We start from the raw sequence: 18,868 nt of genomic DNA, 5'->3' as shown, positions 1-18,868 counted from the left end.
TTCATTTCGTAAAGTAAGCTAAAGCACTCATTATAACAGCTTCTAAAGCTTTTCAGAGAATCGGGTTATAGTAGCTGATATATTTTTCAGGTAGTGTAAACTAAACTGATGAATTAAGATTTGATTACAAAACTCTATACGATGAAGATGTAAAGAAATCCCAACTCGTGTTGGAATCTATGTATTTGAAACATCTACCCCAACTTCCGCATAGTTTGCTCGATTAAGGGGACTATTCTAGCCCAAGTTAAACCAACTAAGACTCCCCAATACTCATTTTTAGTCAGTCTCTCACCTAACTAAAAATGAACCAAATCAACTGTTTTACAATGTTGGTGTTTGTTTCCAACTTTCGCTTCCCCTGCCCTAGGCTGGAGGTACTAAAGAGCCACCAAAGGATTAAAAAGATCCTGGAAAGAGAGGTCTGAAGTCTCCAGGGCAGACTACCGATGGAAAAAGCTAGGGCTGTTTGCTTACAAACAAGTTCGATTCTGACACTCGGTGAAGTAAGCAGTAGACACAGTTTAGAAGGTTCCTGAAGGGAGAGGAATTTTCGTCCCCTTATGTCAACAGTCTTCAGTGGAAGACTACGTGAGAAACCGTTTTCTCAGAGCCTTGCTAATAATAACTGAATCTACCCACCAGGATTTCGTAGACATGCCCCCAATAGGAAAAGGGCACTCCCATTCTCAAAGGTGCTCAGAGAGCTGAAAGAGCTAAGTAAACGTTTGCGGTATCCCAAAGCGTCCCTCTGGGTTGGTTCGCCCCACTCTAGTGACAGCACCGCCCAGGACGGCTGGGCTGCAGCAGCCTCAGCACCTGGTCAAGGCGAACTGCTGCACCTTACTCTGGCCCACTCTAAGATAGGGAGCTACAGGACTGGAGGAGATGGGGAGAGGAAGACGACCTCAATCATGGGGGGATGGGGGGATAGGGGCTGACCTTTTTCCTACTGACAGCGCTGGACCGGTACATCCTGCTGTTTCTTAGAGATCGGCACGAAAGACATATCTCCCCTCGGGCAGGAAAAAAAAAAGTAGACTCCTGTGTGTGTGCTTGTGTGTGTGTACGTGTGTGTGCGTGTGTAAGTGTGTGCCGGGCAGCAGGCCGGAGAGGAGGACGGCGGAGATGTTCAAAAGTAGGCTTTGTCGGTCCCTTCGCCAGGAGTCGGTCCTGGGACTACATCTCCCAGGCTGCTCTGGGCTGCCCTGCGTCGTGACCCCGGTGCGCACGGAGGCGGCGACTCTTACCTCACAGAGGTAGCCCCGCCGCCAGCCTCAGCTCCTCGGCCGCGGTCCATGGACCGGAACCCTGGGGAGACGGGCAGGAACCCGCGCTGCGATCACCGCCTCCCAGCTCCAGGCTCCTCCTCCTGCCGCCGCCTCCTCACCCTCCTCCCGCTTGTCCTCTTCCTCCTCCCTCCCAGCGTCCTCCCGGAGCTCAGAGGTCGCTCCGAACCGCCGCCGCCGCCTAACCTCCCGGGTAGGTGGTGAGGAGAGCTCGCCGCTTCTGGAACCCGGCTGAGGCCTAGTCCGCTCGTCTCCGCTGCCGCTATTGTCCTTTCCTGGGGCCCGGAGCTCGCTGCTGCCGCCAACGCCGCCACCTCGGCCCGGCTCCGCGGAGAGGGTCTCGAGAAAGATGCCCGATCAAGCCCTGCAGCAGATGCTGGACAGGTAGGGGGTGGGGGTGGGGGCAGGCCTCGCCTGGGTGGCCCGAGCTTTCGGTTTCCGGGGTCTGGCCGGTGTAGAGAGGGTGTGCGGGGGGAGGGGAGAGACGAGCATGGGGTCTGCGGAACCAAGAAAGTTGTGTTAGCTCCCTCCCACCCACACGGGGCATGTGTAGACGAGCGGGTTTGGGACCCACCTTTCCTCGACCCCCGGAGTCTAGAGGGACCTATGCCACGAAGAAGACTCTTAATACAATGGCCTAAAAGCGGGTGGGCTGGTAGGAAAATGGAAGCGTTTGGGGGCGGGGGGGAGGGGGGAGACACGCACCAACGGAATTTTGACTACTAATTCGATGTAGCAAACGTTCCTGAAGCACCAGCTCTTTGCACTGGCAATACAAAGAAAAAACAAAACGAAATGAAACTGTTCCTGCCCGCATAGAGCTTACCCTTTGTATAGTGATTGGGAAATGGAAAGTAATTTCTAGAAATGGAGGGATTGGAAACTCAAGACTCAAAAGGAGAAAAACAAGATCACACAGAAAACTAGAAATCCCCGAGAGGTGTAGAGAGTCTGTTTAATTTGTAAAGAGCTAGGTTACCTTTGAATTCAATTCAGCAACTATTTATAAGAACCTTCTATGTATTGGGCACTGGGTTTTGAGATCTGTTGAGAAAAAGAGATTAGGGGAAGATGTATTTCTCTCTATCAAAAGGGGGGGAAAAGAATCCCTGTCTCAAGGAGATTATTAAATCTCCCTAAGGGAAAGCAACATATACACCCATAAGTAAATATGAGGTAATATGAGGAGGAGATTGTAACTACTGGGGGAGGGGACAAGGAAGGCTTCATAGAGGTAAGTGGCACCTGAGCTCAAGAGGGTATGACTATTCTCCCAGCGGTTTAAGCCTCTCTGACAACTTGGGATAATCACTAATGGAAAACCTGGTAGGCTGGTTTCCATTTCCCAGTGTTCAAGCAAGAAAGTCAGGAGATAATGTAAGGTGTTAAGATGCAAGTTAACATTTTTCTACCACCCAATGATTAACATTTTCCATTATCCCTTATGATTCTTTGAAGAAAATGTAAACCATATTGGGCCCAATTTTTTCACTATATTTGTTTTATATGTACTTATATGTCTCCCCCATGGGGATCAATATTCCCATTCTTAGTATATTTCCTACTATGTAGTAGACTTGTTTGATTGTTTGGTAGTTTCTTGCATGAAGTCATATCACCCTTTACAAGGTCTTAGTTCTCACCATAAGTCCATTGAGAAACACTTTGAACCCTGTCCTCAAGAAGCTTACATGATGGGTTTAGGGAGAAATACAGCTTGCACACAGAAAAGTGAATACAAATTTTATACAAGTAATTCCTGGGGAGAGGGCACTAGCAATTGGGAAGAGGTTGCTCCCTGGAATAGGGTCCACTTATACTAAGGGAGCAGGAATGATGTTCCAGCAAAGGGAGCTAAAAAGAAGTAGCCAGTTGGGGAGGAAAACCAAGAAAAAGTAGTGTCATAAAAACCCAGGGAAGACAGAGACTCCAGAACAAGAAAGCAATAATTTCAAAAGTCAGACTCAAATAGAATAAGAGAAAAGGCCATGAACCTAGTAGTTAAGAGAGTTTTGTTTTTGTTTTTTAATACATTAACTGGTAAGACATAGTCTACTTGACCAGTAAAAGAGCTGGAACTAGGAACTCAAACTTCCCAAGTTCCTGTCCAACAAAAAGCCTTTGTTGCTTTTTCACCTGGTTCAGTGAATTGTCTAGACTAACAGTGGTACTTAGAAGCATATCTTCTCTTTGAGTCAGCAAGTGGCTATAGCTTTTATAGATATATAACTTTACAATAAGATATTAAATACATTTTTCCTACTCACTTCTTTATAAATAATCTTCAGTACAACCTAAAATAAAGGAGTGGGTTCCTTGTGTCCCCGCACCGTATCCTTTGAAACTCTGCCTGACTAATAAAGGGACCTAGAAGGCCTTCAGCTATTGGATGTATTCTTTGGAGCAGTGGTGTCAAACAAGTAAAAATAAGGGTCACTAATCCTTTCGTTCTGATCCCTATTAGCAAACCAAATGACCAGAAAACAAAATGTTAACATTATCTATATTAGTGTAGTGTATTTTTGTTTATTTTGTTAAATATTTCCCACTTGCATTTTAGTCTGGCCTAGCCCCTAAGTCCTCATGTTTTGACACTTGCTCTGAAGAATTTCTGGGAGGACATTGATGAAATTTACCAAAGATGAAAAGTATAGATTTGAATATCTATAAAATAGAAATATTTAAGCTTCTAAATGAAAATCATGTCCTTATTTCTCTGATGGGGTTACCCATGGCTAACACAGATCTGATATTCTTCCATCATCCCTCAAAAAAGAAACCTGGTTCTCCAGTTATCCTGATTGACTGATTGTTCAGAGTCTAGGAAGTTCCTTCATTTTTCTTTCATTGTCACTGGGAACAGAGACAAATTATACATTAGACTGTCAGTGACATTTGATCAGAAGGACCACTACACCGTTCTTGCCAAGTGGGATCTTATTCTAGGTACATTCTAATTCACATGTGACCTAAGGGCCTTTTACTTGTGTTCCATGGGTAACATTTATTTTAGAAACATTGTGTAGAAAGAGCACTGGTTCTGGACTCAGAGGATTTGGATTTATTCATGTTTTTACTCTTACACTAATTTAGTTATGTGAACTTGGGCAAATCTTAGAATATCTTTGAATTCCCTAATTTCTTTCAAAACTTAGCATCCTAAAAAATCACTTTCCTGATTTCCCACCCTTCCAAAAATTTTATCTTGTACCAATTTTATATATACTTAAATGCATGTCATCTTCCTGAATAGAATGTAAGTTCTCTGAGAGCTCCTTGTCTGAATGTGTGTACATATATAGATAGATAGATTTGTCTGTCTGTGTACTCTCAATGTCTGGCTCCTGATAGGAATTTAATAAATGCTTGTTGATTGATCTTAGGATCTATTGGTTGGTAGAGGAAATTTTTCCTGACTGTACTTCAAAATATATCTCTGAAAGAGCTCCAGTGACTAACCTGACCTATCTAGTTAATGTTATAGGCACCTAATAAAAAAATTAATATTGGTTCACATTCATATTATGCTTTAAGGTTTACAAAGTACTTTGCATATATTATTTCATTTGTTTTCTTCACCTAGAAATAACATCCTAAAGGATTTGTGGTCACAAAATGGGATTTTAATTAAGTGTCTTAAGCATTACTATAACTATATCCTACTTTATTTCTTTATAAAATAAAGGGGGTAGAGAATAGTTAGAAAATCTGTAGCCTGTCCTTGCCTTAAATTTTAGTTGCACCTATCAAGTTGGGTTTTTGTTTTCCTAAAATCTCAGAAATGTTTCTTTTTAGAACACATTGATACTGTATTGTTCTTTGGCTTCTAGGTTACTGTATTGTGAACCTGTAATAAAACCCTAGATTTGTTTTTTATCACAGCTACTATGCATATGTGTGTATATGCATATACATTTACGTATAGTTCATTAACTGCTGTGGAAAATTAAGATCCCATTTCATATAACATAAATGGTCTGTTCAAGTGGCATCACTTAAAAGTTGCAATGCATTTAAGATAAGAAAAATTTTCAAATACAAAAATATGAAAGAGAAATGGGTTGTATTTTAAGGTTACTAATTTTAGTATAGTAACTGCTCATTATAACTAATACATTTTGAACTTTTTTACTGTAGTGCTTACAAGGCAAAAAGCAAGTACATTTTCTTTTTCTTCCCTTTCTTGATTTTATTTTATTTTTCCAATTACATGTAAAAATACTTTAAAATTTTAAGTTCTTTCTTTCCCTTCTTGCTTCATTGAGAAGGCAAGTAATCTGATACAGCTTATATGTGTAGAGTCATGCAAAACATATTTCCATATTAGTCGTTTTAAAGGGAAATAGAAACCCAAAAAAAACTTTGAAGAAAAATAAAATTTTTTTGAAGTATGTGTTTATCTGTATTCATGCTCCATCATTTCTTTCTTTGGAGAAGGAAAACATTTTTCATCAAAAATCCTTCAAAATTGCTGTAAGTAGCTGAATCAATCACAATTCATCATTGTATATTATTGTTATTAGGTCCAGTATTCTCCTGATTCTGCTCACTTTTTATCAATTCATATGTCTTTCCAGGTTTTTCAGAAAGTATCCTACTCGTGTTCCATTACAATCATATACCATAATTTGTTTAGCCATATCCCAATTGATGGATAACTCTTCAATTTTTAATTCTTTGCCTCTACAAGAAGAGCTGCTATAAGTATTTTTGTATATATAAGTACTTTTTGTTTTCCTTTTTAACTCTTTGTCTAAATCATGTAATCCATCTGCTATCCTTTTTTTCCACTCTATTTCATTAAATATACATTTTCCCCCTAAAGCATTTTATTCAGTTTTGCTGAGTAGGTGATTCTTAGTTGTAATCCTCATCCTTTGCCCTCTGGAATTAGTGGATTCTTTCAATTTTATTTTACCCTCTAGTTCTAGGATATCTGACTGTTTTCTTTATAATTTCTTGAAATATGATGTCTAGGCTTTTTTTGTGGGTGGTGCTGGGGTTCATGGGTTTCAGATAGTCCAATAATTCTTAAATTCAGTCAAATTTTCCCAATGCGATATTTCACTTTTTCTATTTTTTCATTCTTTCTGTTTTGTTTTATTGTTTCTTTTAATGTTTCAGAGTCATTCCACTTGCCCAATTCTAATTTACAAAGAATTTTCTTCAGAGCTTTTGTACCTCTGTTTCTAATTAGCAAATTCTGCTTTATAAGAAGTTCTTTTCTTCGCTGGATTTTTATATCTCTTTTACCAAGCTGGTTGATTGTTTTCCTGATTTTCTTGTTTCACTTGTTTCTTTTCCCAATTTTTCCTCTACCACTCTGATTTGAGACCAATTCACCTTTTTCTTTAAATCTTTTCATGTGGCTATTTTGATATTGTTGTCTTCTTCTGAACTTGTGTCTTGATCTTCCCTGTTTCCATAATAATGTCCTATAGTCAGGTTCTTTTTTGATATAGTCAGATTCTTTTTTTTTTTTAACTTTCGTTCATTTTTTTCCCAGCCTATTTTATGACTTTTAGCTGTATCTAAAGTTGGGCTCTTCTGGGGTGGAGTGGGCATCACCCTGGGCTTCAGGTTTTTCATGCTGCTGTTTTTAGAGCTATTTTAAGGAATCTAAATTTTTAGTTCTTTTAGGGTGGTATGATCTAAGGAGAGGTATGGTCTCTACTGGCCTCACCTGTGCTCTCTCTGTCTGGTCTGTGAGCAACCACAAACACCTCTTCCACCCTGGAACTATGCCCAGGAACAAGGTTTCTACTACTATTAGTATTCCTCCTTGCCCTAGGACTGGGAGCAGTCAGTGCAACAGAATCCTTCCCAGTGCCAGCAAATGATCTTCTGTAAACTCATTCTGACCAGTTTATCCAGCCCTTTTACTATCTGTGGCTTGAGAGCTCCTATTGGCTTGCCCAGGGTATAGCCTGGGCTGGATTGCACTCCATGTTATCCCAATGAGTCAGACCTTTCCTGCTGACCTAAGTTGTCTTGGGTGGGATGGAAAATTGTTTCTCCTCCATCCTTTTATTGGTTATGTGCTTTCAGAAATAGTTTTGAGGAATTATTTTAACATTTGGAAGGGAATTTGGGAGAACACAGCCCCTGGCCTTTACTCTGCCATTTTTGCTACCCCTTCTCCCCCTATCCCCCAGTGTATATTTTTAAGCACATTTTGTAAACAGTTTTCTTTGGAACTGTTTTTAGGTTCATTATTTTGATCCTTTTGAATTCAATAAATCACAATCCTAGAAAACATAACCTTAGACTAGTTATTTCACTCAGTTGTGCCAGTTTTTAGAAATCTAAATACTCAAGGATGGCTATTTGAATTTTGAAAATGTAGGTGAAATGACCTAGGAAAATATCAGCAAGGGACTACTTTCTGGTACAACAAACACTTTTGTCCCTAGATTCCAAACGAATTGACTTTTCCTGACTTATTTACCAGGGCACTTTCAGACTTCTCAAAAAGTCCACAATTTCTTTTTCTGCTTTTTTTTACCATCTGTTTTCACAAAGTTTAAACTCCAAATTTTACAGGTAAGAGACCTAAAGCCCAAGTAAGTAAAAGTGACTTACTCAGAACCCTATCACTATCTTTCTATAGCAAAGTAGAAAATATTGGCTATGACCCCTTTCTGTGTGTTCATGGTCAGTTTACGCTGAGCTTTCATTTCCTTACTTGTAAAATGAGTATGATAATACATCTCATAGGGCTCTTGTGAGGAAAGTACCTTGTAAATCTTACATATAATATTATTTCTCCTGTCCTCTTAACTGTGAGCTATAGCAAATTGGACTACTTTCTCTAAACACACACTGCTCATTTCCCTTCTCTCCAAAACTTTATGCTTCTTTCCTTTGGTGTTCTCTGTACTACCTCTTTCATAAATCTTTCCTTGGTCTCTCAAGTCTATAATGATCTCTTCCTCTGAAACCTTTCATAGCATTTTCCTAGAGATAGCATGGCATAGTGACTACATGAGACACTAAACTTTAGAATCAGGAAAATTTGAGTCTAAATCCTGCTTTCTGACACTATGACTATATGCCCACAGGCAAGTCAGTTAACTACTCTGAACTTAATAGCATCTACCCCAGAATTGTTTTAAGGGTGAAGAAAATATTTGTAAATCTTGAAGGGCCATATAAATGTCACCTATTTTTGTTTTCATATATCATATAGTTTTTAAGACTTTATACTCATTTTGGTTCTTTCTTATTCTCCTACAACTATGTAAGCTTATGAGGGTAGAGAATATTCATAGCTAAACTTTGTATCTCCTCTAACACCTAACAAAGACCTGCTTAAGATAGAAACTTAAATACTTACTGAAATTAAGTACCTTTCTTATACTTGCCAGATTGAATAGCCATTTCTTAGCCCTTCTACTATCACCTCCTGAAAACATCCCTTCTATAATCTTTATAATATTTCTGTATTTTGGTCTTTATATATCTTCATGATACTTCTGACTTTTCTTTTTTTCACTTGATAGTGGATCTTCCTTATGTTTCAGACATCTTGTTCTTTTCCTTTGACCTTCTTCCCCTTAGAGAGTTCATCCTCTCAGGTGTAATGAACGTTTTTATGCAATTTCAACATTTGTTCATTTAATGAGCAACTATCAAATGCCTAGTCCATACAGGACACTGTACTAGGCACCAGAGGATATATAAAAGATTAGCTAAAATATTGTCCCGTGGCTTCATGGAGTTTACAGTCAATTTGTCAAAAGTAGGCACAATGATTATCTATTATCTGACATGTCTATGGAAGAAGTGCTATAAAGGTCTCTAGATTTCTAGGATTTCTAAGTTTTCTTCATTTCTTAGGAAGTTAATTGAATTAATTTGATAATTAACTATATACTGCCTTTTGTTATCTCTGTTATTTTGATCAGTTATTTCTTTTATTATTGTTTGACCATATTAGATATTTTTAAATATTTGTAGGCATAAATGATCTTAGACTCTATCTCCCTCTCAATAGTTTCTCTAGTAAATATTTATTTCATTTCTGCTGCTAGATACTACATGACTTGTCCAATGACCCTTTTTTCCTTTCAGTTTACACAGAACCTAGTGCCTTATCTCCTACCTTTCTCACTTCTCTACTTTGGTTGAGAATTAGAAATTATGATAGTTTCCTTCATGTTGGCATTACTATCACTTATCCGGATGTCTTAAAAACTTGTGGATATTGTTAGGTATGGTTACTGTCATTTCTTGACCCTTTTCTTCTCATATTCTTTTACCTTTTCTATTTTCTTATTTTGAAAAAAAAATATTTTTCCCCACTGTATAATTGATTTCATTTTCAAGTTGGTCTCCGTAACAAATCCTATCATTGTTTATAAGTGGAGGTTTTCAAACATCCTGAGAAATGGAATGGTTGTGATAAAAATTTATCAAAAATTCTTTTCATGGTAAAAGACATACAGAAATGTACATATATACATACATATGAAGTAACCATCTGGGTTAGAATAGATCTAAAGTGATAAAAATGAAATAAACAAAATTATTAAAGTAAGCTTGAGTATAGTAGTGGTAATAAATTTTTCTCCCTCCCCTTTTTATTTTGTACATTATTTTGGACCTAGCAAAGCATTTGCCTAACACATTATTCTTTCATAAGTGGCAGCATGTTTAGTATTCACTTTTTATTGTGATCTTTAATTGCCCTAGAGACAAATACACTGCTACAAGATGAAGAAAAAGAATGTAATTTAAATCTTTAAGAGAAAAGAACTGCATTTAGAAATAATATCCTGCCACATTTAAAATATGGGAAAAAAATAGTAATTTCATACAAACTTTACCTTGCAAAATTTGACCATGGAACTATAATGTTTTCAAAAAAACCTAAGGACTTAAAATATTATTTGAAAAATCCTTATCTAAATTAAGATCTATTTAATCCAATCCAATAGACATTCTTAAAGTGTTTATGGGAAAGTAAATGGACCTTTCCCTTAAGGGAACCTATATTTTATTGGGAATATATATAATGCTCCAATAAATAAATACAAGGTGACTTGATATTCTTGCCATTCAGAAGGAAAACAGATTTAGACTTCTGCTTCACACAGTTGTAGCGGTATATTTCATGATAATATAGAGGGACAGGCACTATTAAGACTTCTTGGAGTAGTTTGAAGTTAAAGCAGTGTTATAGTAGAAGTGGTTTTTCTAATTTTTTTTTTTAAGTCAGCTGCATGACTTTTTGTGCTTTTGTTAATTTCTGGTTGGAATTTGGTTAATTTCTTTTTTTATAGGGCTGAAAAATAAAATAATGTTTGTGACACAAATCTGGCCTGGTAGTTGGGAGGGTCAAATTGTTAAAACACTTCATCTATATAACAATATAATCTGGGAAACACAATGTATTACATTTTATACCATTGTTTAGTTATTTGCATCTAGTTTGGATGTGGTTACTTACCTTAGTGTTTTGGGGTTTTTTTTGGCACTGAATCATCCAATTTTTCTATTGAAATACATCTTATATTCTAGACTATGGACATTCTTCATGTCCTTGATTTTTTTTTTTTAGAGAGGCCAAAAAATGTTTTTGTGTCATTATGATCTGATTTAGGACACTCTACAGCATTTGAGATTTGATGCATTTATAAATATCATTTACAAACAGGGGCATCTTGAAAAACTTCACAAGAAAGGCCCTCTTGCCATTTGAACTCTTTATTGGATATTCTCCATGAAATGAAGGAATCTCCCTGTTTTATGCCTCATTTGATAAAATTGAAAAATTGTTAAAAAAAAAAACATCTGATATCTTTAAAGGAATCTTTTATGATTTTAACACATATAGGAAACTGTTGGAAGATAGCCTTTATGGATGATACTTTGCTGCAAGTCAAATGCGTTTTTTCCTTATATAGTTTGTGAACTTGGGCAAATCATTTAAATTATGTGAATTTCATATTCCTTATCTATAGAGTGGGGATAACAATTCATATAGTCTCCTACCTCTTGGGGTTTTGTTTTGTGCAAAAAGAGTTTTATTTGAAATCTGCTGAATATTCAGTGTATTGGGCTAGGTTTTATACAAAGAAATGTCTTTTTTTTTTTTTAGTTTTAATTTTTTTTAATTTTATAATATTTTATTTGATCGTTTTCAAGCATTATTCATTAAAGACAAAGATCATTTGCTTTTCCTCCTTCCCCCACCCCCAGTAGCTGACACATGATTCCACTGAGTATCACATATGTCTTGATTCGAACCCATTGCCATGTTGTTAGTATTTGCATTAGAGTGTTCATTTAGAGTCTCTCCTCTGTCATGTCCCCTCAACCGCGCTTGGTGTTTCTACTCCCACAGTTTATCCTCTGCTTATGAATAGTGTTTTTTCTCCTAGATCCCTGCAGATTGTTCAGGGACATTACACCACCCCTAATGGAGAAGTCCATTACATTAGATTATACCACAGTGTATTAGTCTTTGTGTACAATGTTCTCCTGGTTCTGCTCCTTTCGCTCTGCATCACTTCCTGGAGGAAGTTGTTCCAGTTGTTGTTCCAGTCTCCATGGAATTCCTCCACTTTATTATTCCTTTTAGCACAATAGTATTCCATCACCAACATATACCACAATTTGCTTAGCCATTCCCCAATTGATGGGCATCCCCTCGTTTTCCAGTTTTGGGCCACCACAAAGAGCGCAGCTATGAATATTTTTGTACAAGTCACAAAGAAATATCTTTACAACAGATTCAGAATTGTAATGCATGATAGGTACACTCAGGATAAAAAGACATATTCTGGAACAACTCGTTTCTTTAGTAGAACTAGGATAACTGCTTTTATAGTTACAAAGGTAAGCTGAGCCTATCTAAAGCTGAGATATCTTAAAAAAAGGTAAAAACCACAACTATGGAAATGACTTTTGAGTCTGAGAAAATGTTTCCTGTCACTTCTAAGTTCTGCATAAATGAGCATCTTGTAGAACTTGGTTCTCTTGCTTTTGATGACCGATGTTCAAAGTTCAAGTAAATGTCTTGAGGATAAGATGAATCAATCTCCAAATCTACTGTTAGGAACACTGTTTAAAAGGTGTATTTAGTAATATTCAGAACACTAATATTCATTCTTCAAGTATCTAGCTGTACTTGTAACTAAAATGCTTACTGTAGAACTATAGCTATTTTTAAAAAAGGTAAAGACAAACAGAAAAACTTGTTCCTTGAGTCTGAAGAGAATAATTATTTTTGACTCCAGAGGAACATCTGTTTGAACTGGCAATGACCAGTTTGCTTATTTCTTTTACAACTTTGGAAGGGGTTAATTGAGTTTTACCAGGAACGAATCATTACTAAAAAAGAAAATCAAGATACATCTTTGGGGTCCTTTTGGTAGTTAGATTCACGAAACATGACTCCATTGCTGCATCTTGAAACCAACTGATAGCCAAGAAGTCTTTAAACGGTGGTCTATAAAGTCTTAGCAGCAGCTAGGTGGCCAGTGGACAGAGTCTGGGATCTAGAGGCTGGAATACCAGTTCAAATCCGTCCTAAAATCCTGACTCGCTCTATGACTCTAAGCAAGTCATTTAAAAATGAGGACACTAATAGCACCTGTCTCCCTGAGTCATAGTAAGGCTCAAATGAGACCCAAAGTATGGCGCAATTTTAAAACTGAGTAGACCAAAAGGCAATCATAAGCATGTCTTGCTTTTGGACCATCAATGACATCTTACCATATTACAGATAGATGAGCAGGAAGGCTTTTTACCTATATCAAAACACTTAATGGAATAATCTGCCAAAGCCACCAGGAATTCAGTCTTCCTGTGAAGATTAAAGGTGAGAGCTGTGGATGCCTGCAATGCTCTTTGAACAAGGGTAAACCATTTAATCTCTCAAGCAGGAGGTACCTAGCATCCACACCTCCAAGTCCTCATTCTGCACAACACTGCTCATTGCACTGGCAAGGGCTGAAGGGCTGGCAAGGAGATTTTTTAGGAGATGAAGTACCAGATAAACCAGCCATATGTGGAGGTAACCTTCATTCTCCCACGTTCCTGATCTGGTACACCGTTTCCACTGAGGTCAAAAACATAAATATTGCCCTGGTGATCTCCAGCAAGGAAGGAATCTCCTGTAGAATCAAAAGCCACATTCAAAAACCTCAGAGCCTTCAGCTGGTATTCCACAGCAGTGTGAACAATGTTCACTGTGAGTCCATTCCGTGTCTCCGAGCAGGGCTTCCGGAGCCAGATCTTGCCAGACTCCTTGTTGCCCATGTCAATTTTCTGCATGATGGCAGGGGTGGCAGCAGCAGTACTACATGGACCAGCAGGAGCTGCAGTTAGTTAACCATCCCCAGCACCTTTCCCGGCCTCTACCACGCTCTCTGGAGTTGTTTTTGAGACTCAAAGTAATATTAAGATTTTGCAGACCATAATACGCTATGTAAATGATAGTTATTATTCATAACTTAATCACTGTAGAACTAGTCATAGTGTGGGAAGGGAACTCCTCCCCCCATTATATTGCTTTGTTTTGATGTAATCAATCAGGGACCTGGAGGTCATTTACCACTGATATGTATAGGGATAGACAGGCCCTCAGAGAAAGGAAGTTGAAACTAACCAGTTGGGAAACTGATCCCACAGGCACTGCCCTCCTGGGTGGCGCCAGGCAAATTAAAGAACTATGATTGGTTCCTGAGATATGACATGGAAAAGCTAGTGGGTGGTGAAAATTGCTTATAATGGGAAACGAAAGGTCTTGCTTGGACTCGTGCTCTTCTAACTGGAGTTTGGGCCTGAAGGAACCCCTTTCAGTGGTGAGCTTCATCAGAATGACACATAGGGTAGTAAGCTAGGCAACTCTCTACCCCTTTCCTACATTTCCTTCTCTTGACTATCACTACTTTGATGTAACAAAACTACTAAAGATATTAGCAGCCTCATAATTTAATTTTAAATATTACAGTGGGTAAATACAACTTAAACACTGCATATATGTGGTGAATTGAGTCTAGAATTGAAAAAGTAGAGCATAGGTTTGTTTACATTGGGGAAATTGCGTAATACTTGCAGTGACCCTAAGCTTTCTTCCTAAAGCAAAGGCATATCTTGGTAACAGCATTATACTTCCAGTGATGTTACATGTCTGCTAGTAATGGGATATTATAGTCAACAAAAAATAAAATTGAAGATCCATCAAAGGGCAGTAGAAATGTAGGTAATAGGCATGAGTAGAATGCAACATATTGGTGAACTACAGAAGAAAAGTGACATGAAGAAAATCAAGAAAATATATTACTAAAAAAAGGAGTCTTTTCCTCCTGGAAAAGCAAGAGATAACTGTGAACAGCCCCTCTGCTCTATAGTCATGAAATGTTGATAGAGTTAGAGGAAAACTCCCAGAATGTTGTCTGAACCCCTTACAGAGCATTTATAGAAGAAGATGGAAAGGAAGGACACACAGGTTGAGAAAGCATAGATAAATTTTGATCTGCCCCATTGGAGTGATTATACCCATATCTGTGATTGAAGTGTCAAGTATAGCTATCTAGTTTACTTGGGGGGCAAATTGTCCACCAGTCAATGCTGCTAGGCACTGATGCCAAGAAATCCCACTGAACAATTTCTAATAAATTAGAAAATTATAAAAATGAGAAAATTTATATTTGTTTTGGTAGACTTTTAAATGTTTGCCATAAAAAGGATGAGAGATAATCAGAGGTGGCCGTCATAAATTGTAGGTTGGGGCAATGAAACATTTTATGACTGGTAAACAATTTTATAGCTTTCTTGCTTTTTAAAAAATCTTATCTGCTCTTCATGTTGATATTGCTACCAAAATTGTGAACCATAAACTTAAAAGAATTAGTGCAAAAAGTGGCAAAGACTAGTCTCTCAATGTAATAAAATACAAGGATTAGTACTCCTTTATATTTAGGAGAATAGGCATTGTACCAAGAAGCATCATAGCTATGGTAATCCAACAAAGCCAGTTCAAAACAAAAACTTTGAACCACAAAAAATATTGTGGTGAGTTTTGGATGTATTGAGCCTACTTATAGGTCTAAGAGAATGCTGACCATTAAAAAAAGGAATATTTTGAAATAGGAAGAGACATGAAGAAAAAATGTTAAATATTTTTTTCATCTCTTTGGGATATAGATCTAGTAGTGGTATTTCTGGATCAAAGAGTATGCACAATTTTATTGCCCTAAGGGCATAGTTCCAAATTGCTTTCTAGAATTGTTGTATCAGTTCACAATTCTAGTACATTACTGTCCCACTTTTCTTATATCTCCTCCAGTATTTATCATTTTTCTTTTCTGTCATATTAGCCATGCTCAGTATGAGGTGGTACCTCAGAATTGTTTTAATTTGCTCTTTCAATAGTGATTTGGAGCATTTTTTCATATAGATAGCTTTGATTTCTTATTTGGAAAACTCTTTTCACAATCTTTGATTATTTTATCAGTTATGGAATGACTTTTATTATAAATTTGACTAAGTTCTGTATGTATATGTGTGTATAAATATATCTGTATATATACATATGTATATATTTGAGAAATGAGATCTTTTGCAGAGAAACTTGCTATAAAATCCCCCCCATTTACCTTTGCATTCATTTTGTTTGTGCAAAATCTTTTTAATTTCATGTAATAAATTATCCATTTTATTTCTTGGATTGCTCTATCATGTTTAATCATAAATTCTTCCCTTATCCATATATATGACAGGTAAGTTATTTCACTGTAGCACTCTATTTCTAAATTATATATCTATTTTAACCTTGTCTTGATGTATGGTGTGAGATGTTGGTCTATACCTAGTTTCTGCCATATCCAGTACTTCTATGTATTATATTCTCCTGATTAAACTCTGTTTCTTGAAAGTTGAAGATTGCCTTGTTTGTTTGTATTTGTATCCCCAGTGCTTAGCATAGTACCTGGCACTTAGTAATGCCATATCTGTTTATTTTCTTGTCTTGTCTTACTTCAAACTATCCATTATCTTAGTAAAGTAGCTCTTTCCCATTGGTACCTGAGTCAAGTAATACTTTGTAGAGAACTGCCTAATGACTGAAATACCTGCTACCTAGGTGTTTGTTACTTAAGATCAACCTGGTGTTAATCTGCTTAGCTAAAGGTGCTAGAGTAATAGAAATCACATCTCAAAAAAGAAAAAAAAAATATATATATATATAATAAAGAATGTAGAGTAATTAAAATATGTTGTTGTTCAATTGTGTCTGACTTCATGACACCACTTGGTGTTTACTTAGCAAAGAAACTAGAATGGTTTAGCATTTCCTTCCCCAGCTCATTATACAGATGAAGAAACTGATAGTTAAGTGACTTGTCCCAGGTCACACAACCAATAAGTAACTGAGGCCAGATTTGAACTCAGGAAAATGATCCTTTCTGATTCTAAGCTCAGCACTCTATCCACTGTACCTCCTAGCTGCCCCAAATATATTATAATAGTATAATATAGAAGAGTTGTACAGAAATCACCAATTCTGTGGAATAACCTTTTTTTAAACCCATAACCTTCCATCTTGGAAACAATATTGTATATTGGTTCTAAGACAGAAGAGTAGTAAGGGCTAGGCCTCTGATAGTGGACCTGTGACATGCGTGTCAGCACTGACACATAGCCACATTTGAGCTCAGCGCACCTTGGGTCCTGGGGAGGGTACCCAAGGCCATGGCCATGTCTCTGGCTTGCCACCAGGCAGCTGGGGAACATGGGGCTCCTGCAGGGGCAGGGAGGAGGAGCACACTCCTGGGCAGGCTGGCAGGTGGCAGCCGCTGTGCAGCATCCCAGGGCCAACTGGCTGGGGAGGGGTGGGGCCAGATGGAAGACTAGGAGAGTCTCTGGCCCGTGTACAATGGAGGAGTGCCTGGAACTGATTACCAGACACTTTTAGTACCCTGAAAAATAAAGCAATGGCTTCACTCACAATTATTCCCTCAACATACTTTTATGAGAACTTATTCTCAATGTTAAATGATATCAAAACCAACAAAAGCAACAGCTTAACAGATGAAGTTAGTAGTGCTTGCTTGGGCTTAAAGTGTACAAAATACCAACCTTCAATTGAAGATTTAGCTAATGAAATTCAGCCACAAAAAAGTCACTAATAGGCAGGTTAGTTAAAGAATTCCCCCTCCCCCTCACTTATCTTAGTTCACTGCACCCCACACAAGTTAAATAATATCAAGACCAACAAAAGAAACCGACTGACAGATGAACAAAAAAGTCACTAAGAAGGTAAGTTAAATAGTTTTTGGTTCATTAAATACAGTTATATATTACAATTATACATTTTTGTTATTTAAACTATACATATTGTGAAATTATGTGTTTTTGTTTTCTCGAAGTGATACACCACCTGAATTATGCTTGGTTTTTTGGCAAATTTTGACAGCTCAAAAGGTTGCCCATCACTGGGCTAAGCAATGGGGGTTAAGTGACTTGCCTAGAGTCACACAGCTAGGAAGTGTCCTAGGAACCTAGGATCTCCCATCTCTAAGCCTGGTTCTCAATCCACTGAGCCACTTTAGCTCCCCCACTGTGGAATAACTTTTATGTTGTGTTGTATGTCATTCTCCAAGCAAGGTACTCTGCACACAGAAATTCCTAATAAACATTTGAACTAAATTCTTTTAAATTCTAGCAACTGCAGTTACAACAATATCATACTTTCCAATCCCAAGTACAATACTTCATAAACTTTAAAGTTATCATTTCTATTATTCTAGAAATGGATATGGTGTTATTATCTTAATAGTTCAATTATTTGAGGTTCTCAAATAAAAAGTTCCCTATAACATTTTACCTATAAGAATTAGCTATGTTGCCCAAAATACTTTAATATATCCATTAAGAAAAAATTTCAGTAGGGATAGCCAGGTGATTCAGTAGAATGAGTGCCAAATCTGGAGATGGGAGTTTTTAAAATGCTTCAGATCTGGCCTCAGATACTTCCTAGCTAACCCCAATTGCCAACTCCTTACTATAAGTTTTTCTGCATTGGAACTGATACTTCATATCAATTTTAGGATAGAAAGTAAAGGTTTAAAAAAAAAAGAAAGAAAAGACCATACCTACAGTTTTATGCTTCCAAGTATATTTACATTTAATAAATTTATCCCTTGATTAATTTCTGAATTACTTTTCATTAAATCTTTCCTCTTTTCCTTCAAATGTGCCTGACATTCCATACCCTTAAGAGATAAAGAAAAAGGGAGAACCAAAACATTTACAACAGCTCTGTTATAGCAGAGAACTAAGAGAATGCTTGCTTATTTTTTATCAACTGAAGAATGGCTGAACAAATTATAGTATATAAATAATATCTAAATACATTTAATATTATGCTATAAGAAATGAAGGTAGAGATAATTTTACAGAAAACTTTGGAAGACTTGTATGAATTGATACAGGATGAAGAGAGCAGAATCAAGAAAAAGATACATTATAAAGAAAAACAACTCTGAAAAATTAGAAATTTGATCAATGACTAATCATAATCCGAGATTCAATAATAAAGCATACTACTCACTTCCTGACATAGTAGT

The 18,868-nt window shown here is 37.2% G+C and overlaps 2 protein-coding genes across 11 annotated transcripts in view; one reads left to right on the top strand and one right to left on the bottom strand.

Moving 5' to 3' along the window:
• CPEB3 (cytoplasmic polyadenylation element binding protein 3) overlaps nucleotides 1–1,382 on the bottom strand; it is a 226,383-nt gene extending 225,001 nt beyond the window's left edge. For 4 of the 10 annotated variants that reach the window (XM_007478807.3, XM_056802525.1, XM_056802535.1 and 1 more), the window contains exon 1: nucleotides 943–1,061. Coding sequence is in view for 3 of the 10 variants with exons in the window: in XM_016422730.2 (XP_016278216.1) it covers nucleotides 943–975 (33 nt within the window). In the remaining 7 variants the exon portion in view is untranslated. Of the gene's footprint in view, nucleotides 1–942; nucleotides 1,080–1,250 lie in introns of those variants that run through there. The other 6 variants (XM_016422730.2, XM_056802555.1, XM_056802558.1 and 3 more) reach the window with 4 other exon arrangements.
• A 157-nt stretch (nucleotides 1,383–1,539) lies between these two features.
• MARCHF5 (membrane associated ring-CH-type finger 5) overlaps nucleotides 1,540–18,868 on the top strand; it is a 59,076-nt gene continuing 41,747 nt past the window's right edge. The window contains exon 1 of the mRNA XM_007478815.3: nucleotides 1,540–1,673. Coding sequence (XP_007478877.1) covers nucleotides 1,639–1,673 — 35 coding nt within the window. The 5' untranslated portion in view covers nucleotides 1,540–1,638. The remainder of the gene's footprint in view (nucleotides 1,674–18,868) is intronic.

This window comes from Monodelphis domestica, chromosome 1 (assembly GCF_027887165.1).
Source record: "Monodelphis domestica isolate mMonDom1 chromosome 1, mMonDom1.pri, whole genome shotgun sequence".
NCBI classification, from domain to species: Eukaryota; Metazoa; Chordata; class Mammalia; order Didelphimorphia; family Didelphidae; genus Monodelphis; species Monodelphis domestica.
This window is presented reverse-complemented; position numbering and strand designations above follow the sequence as displayed.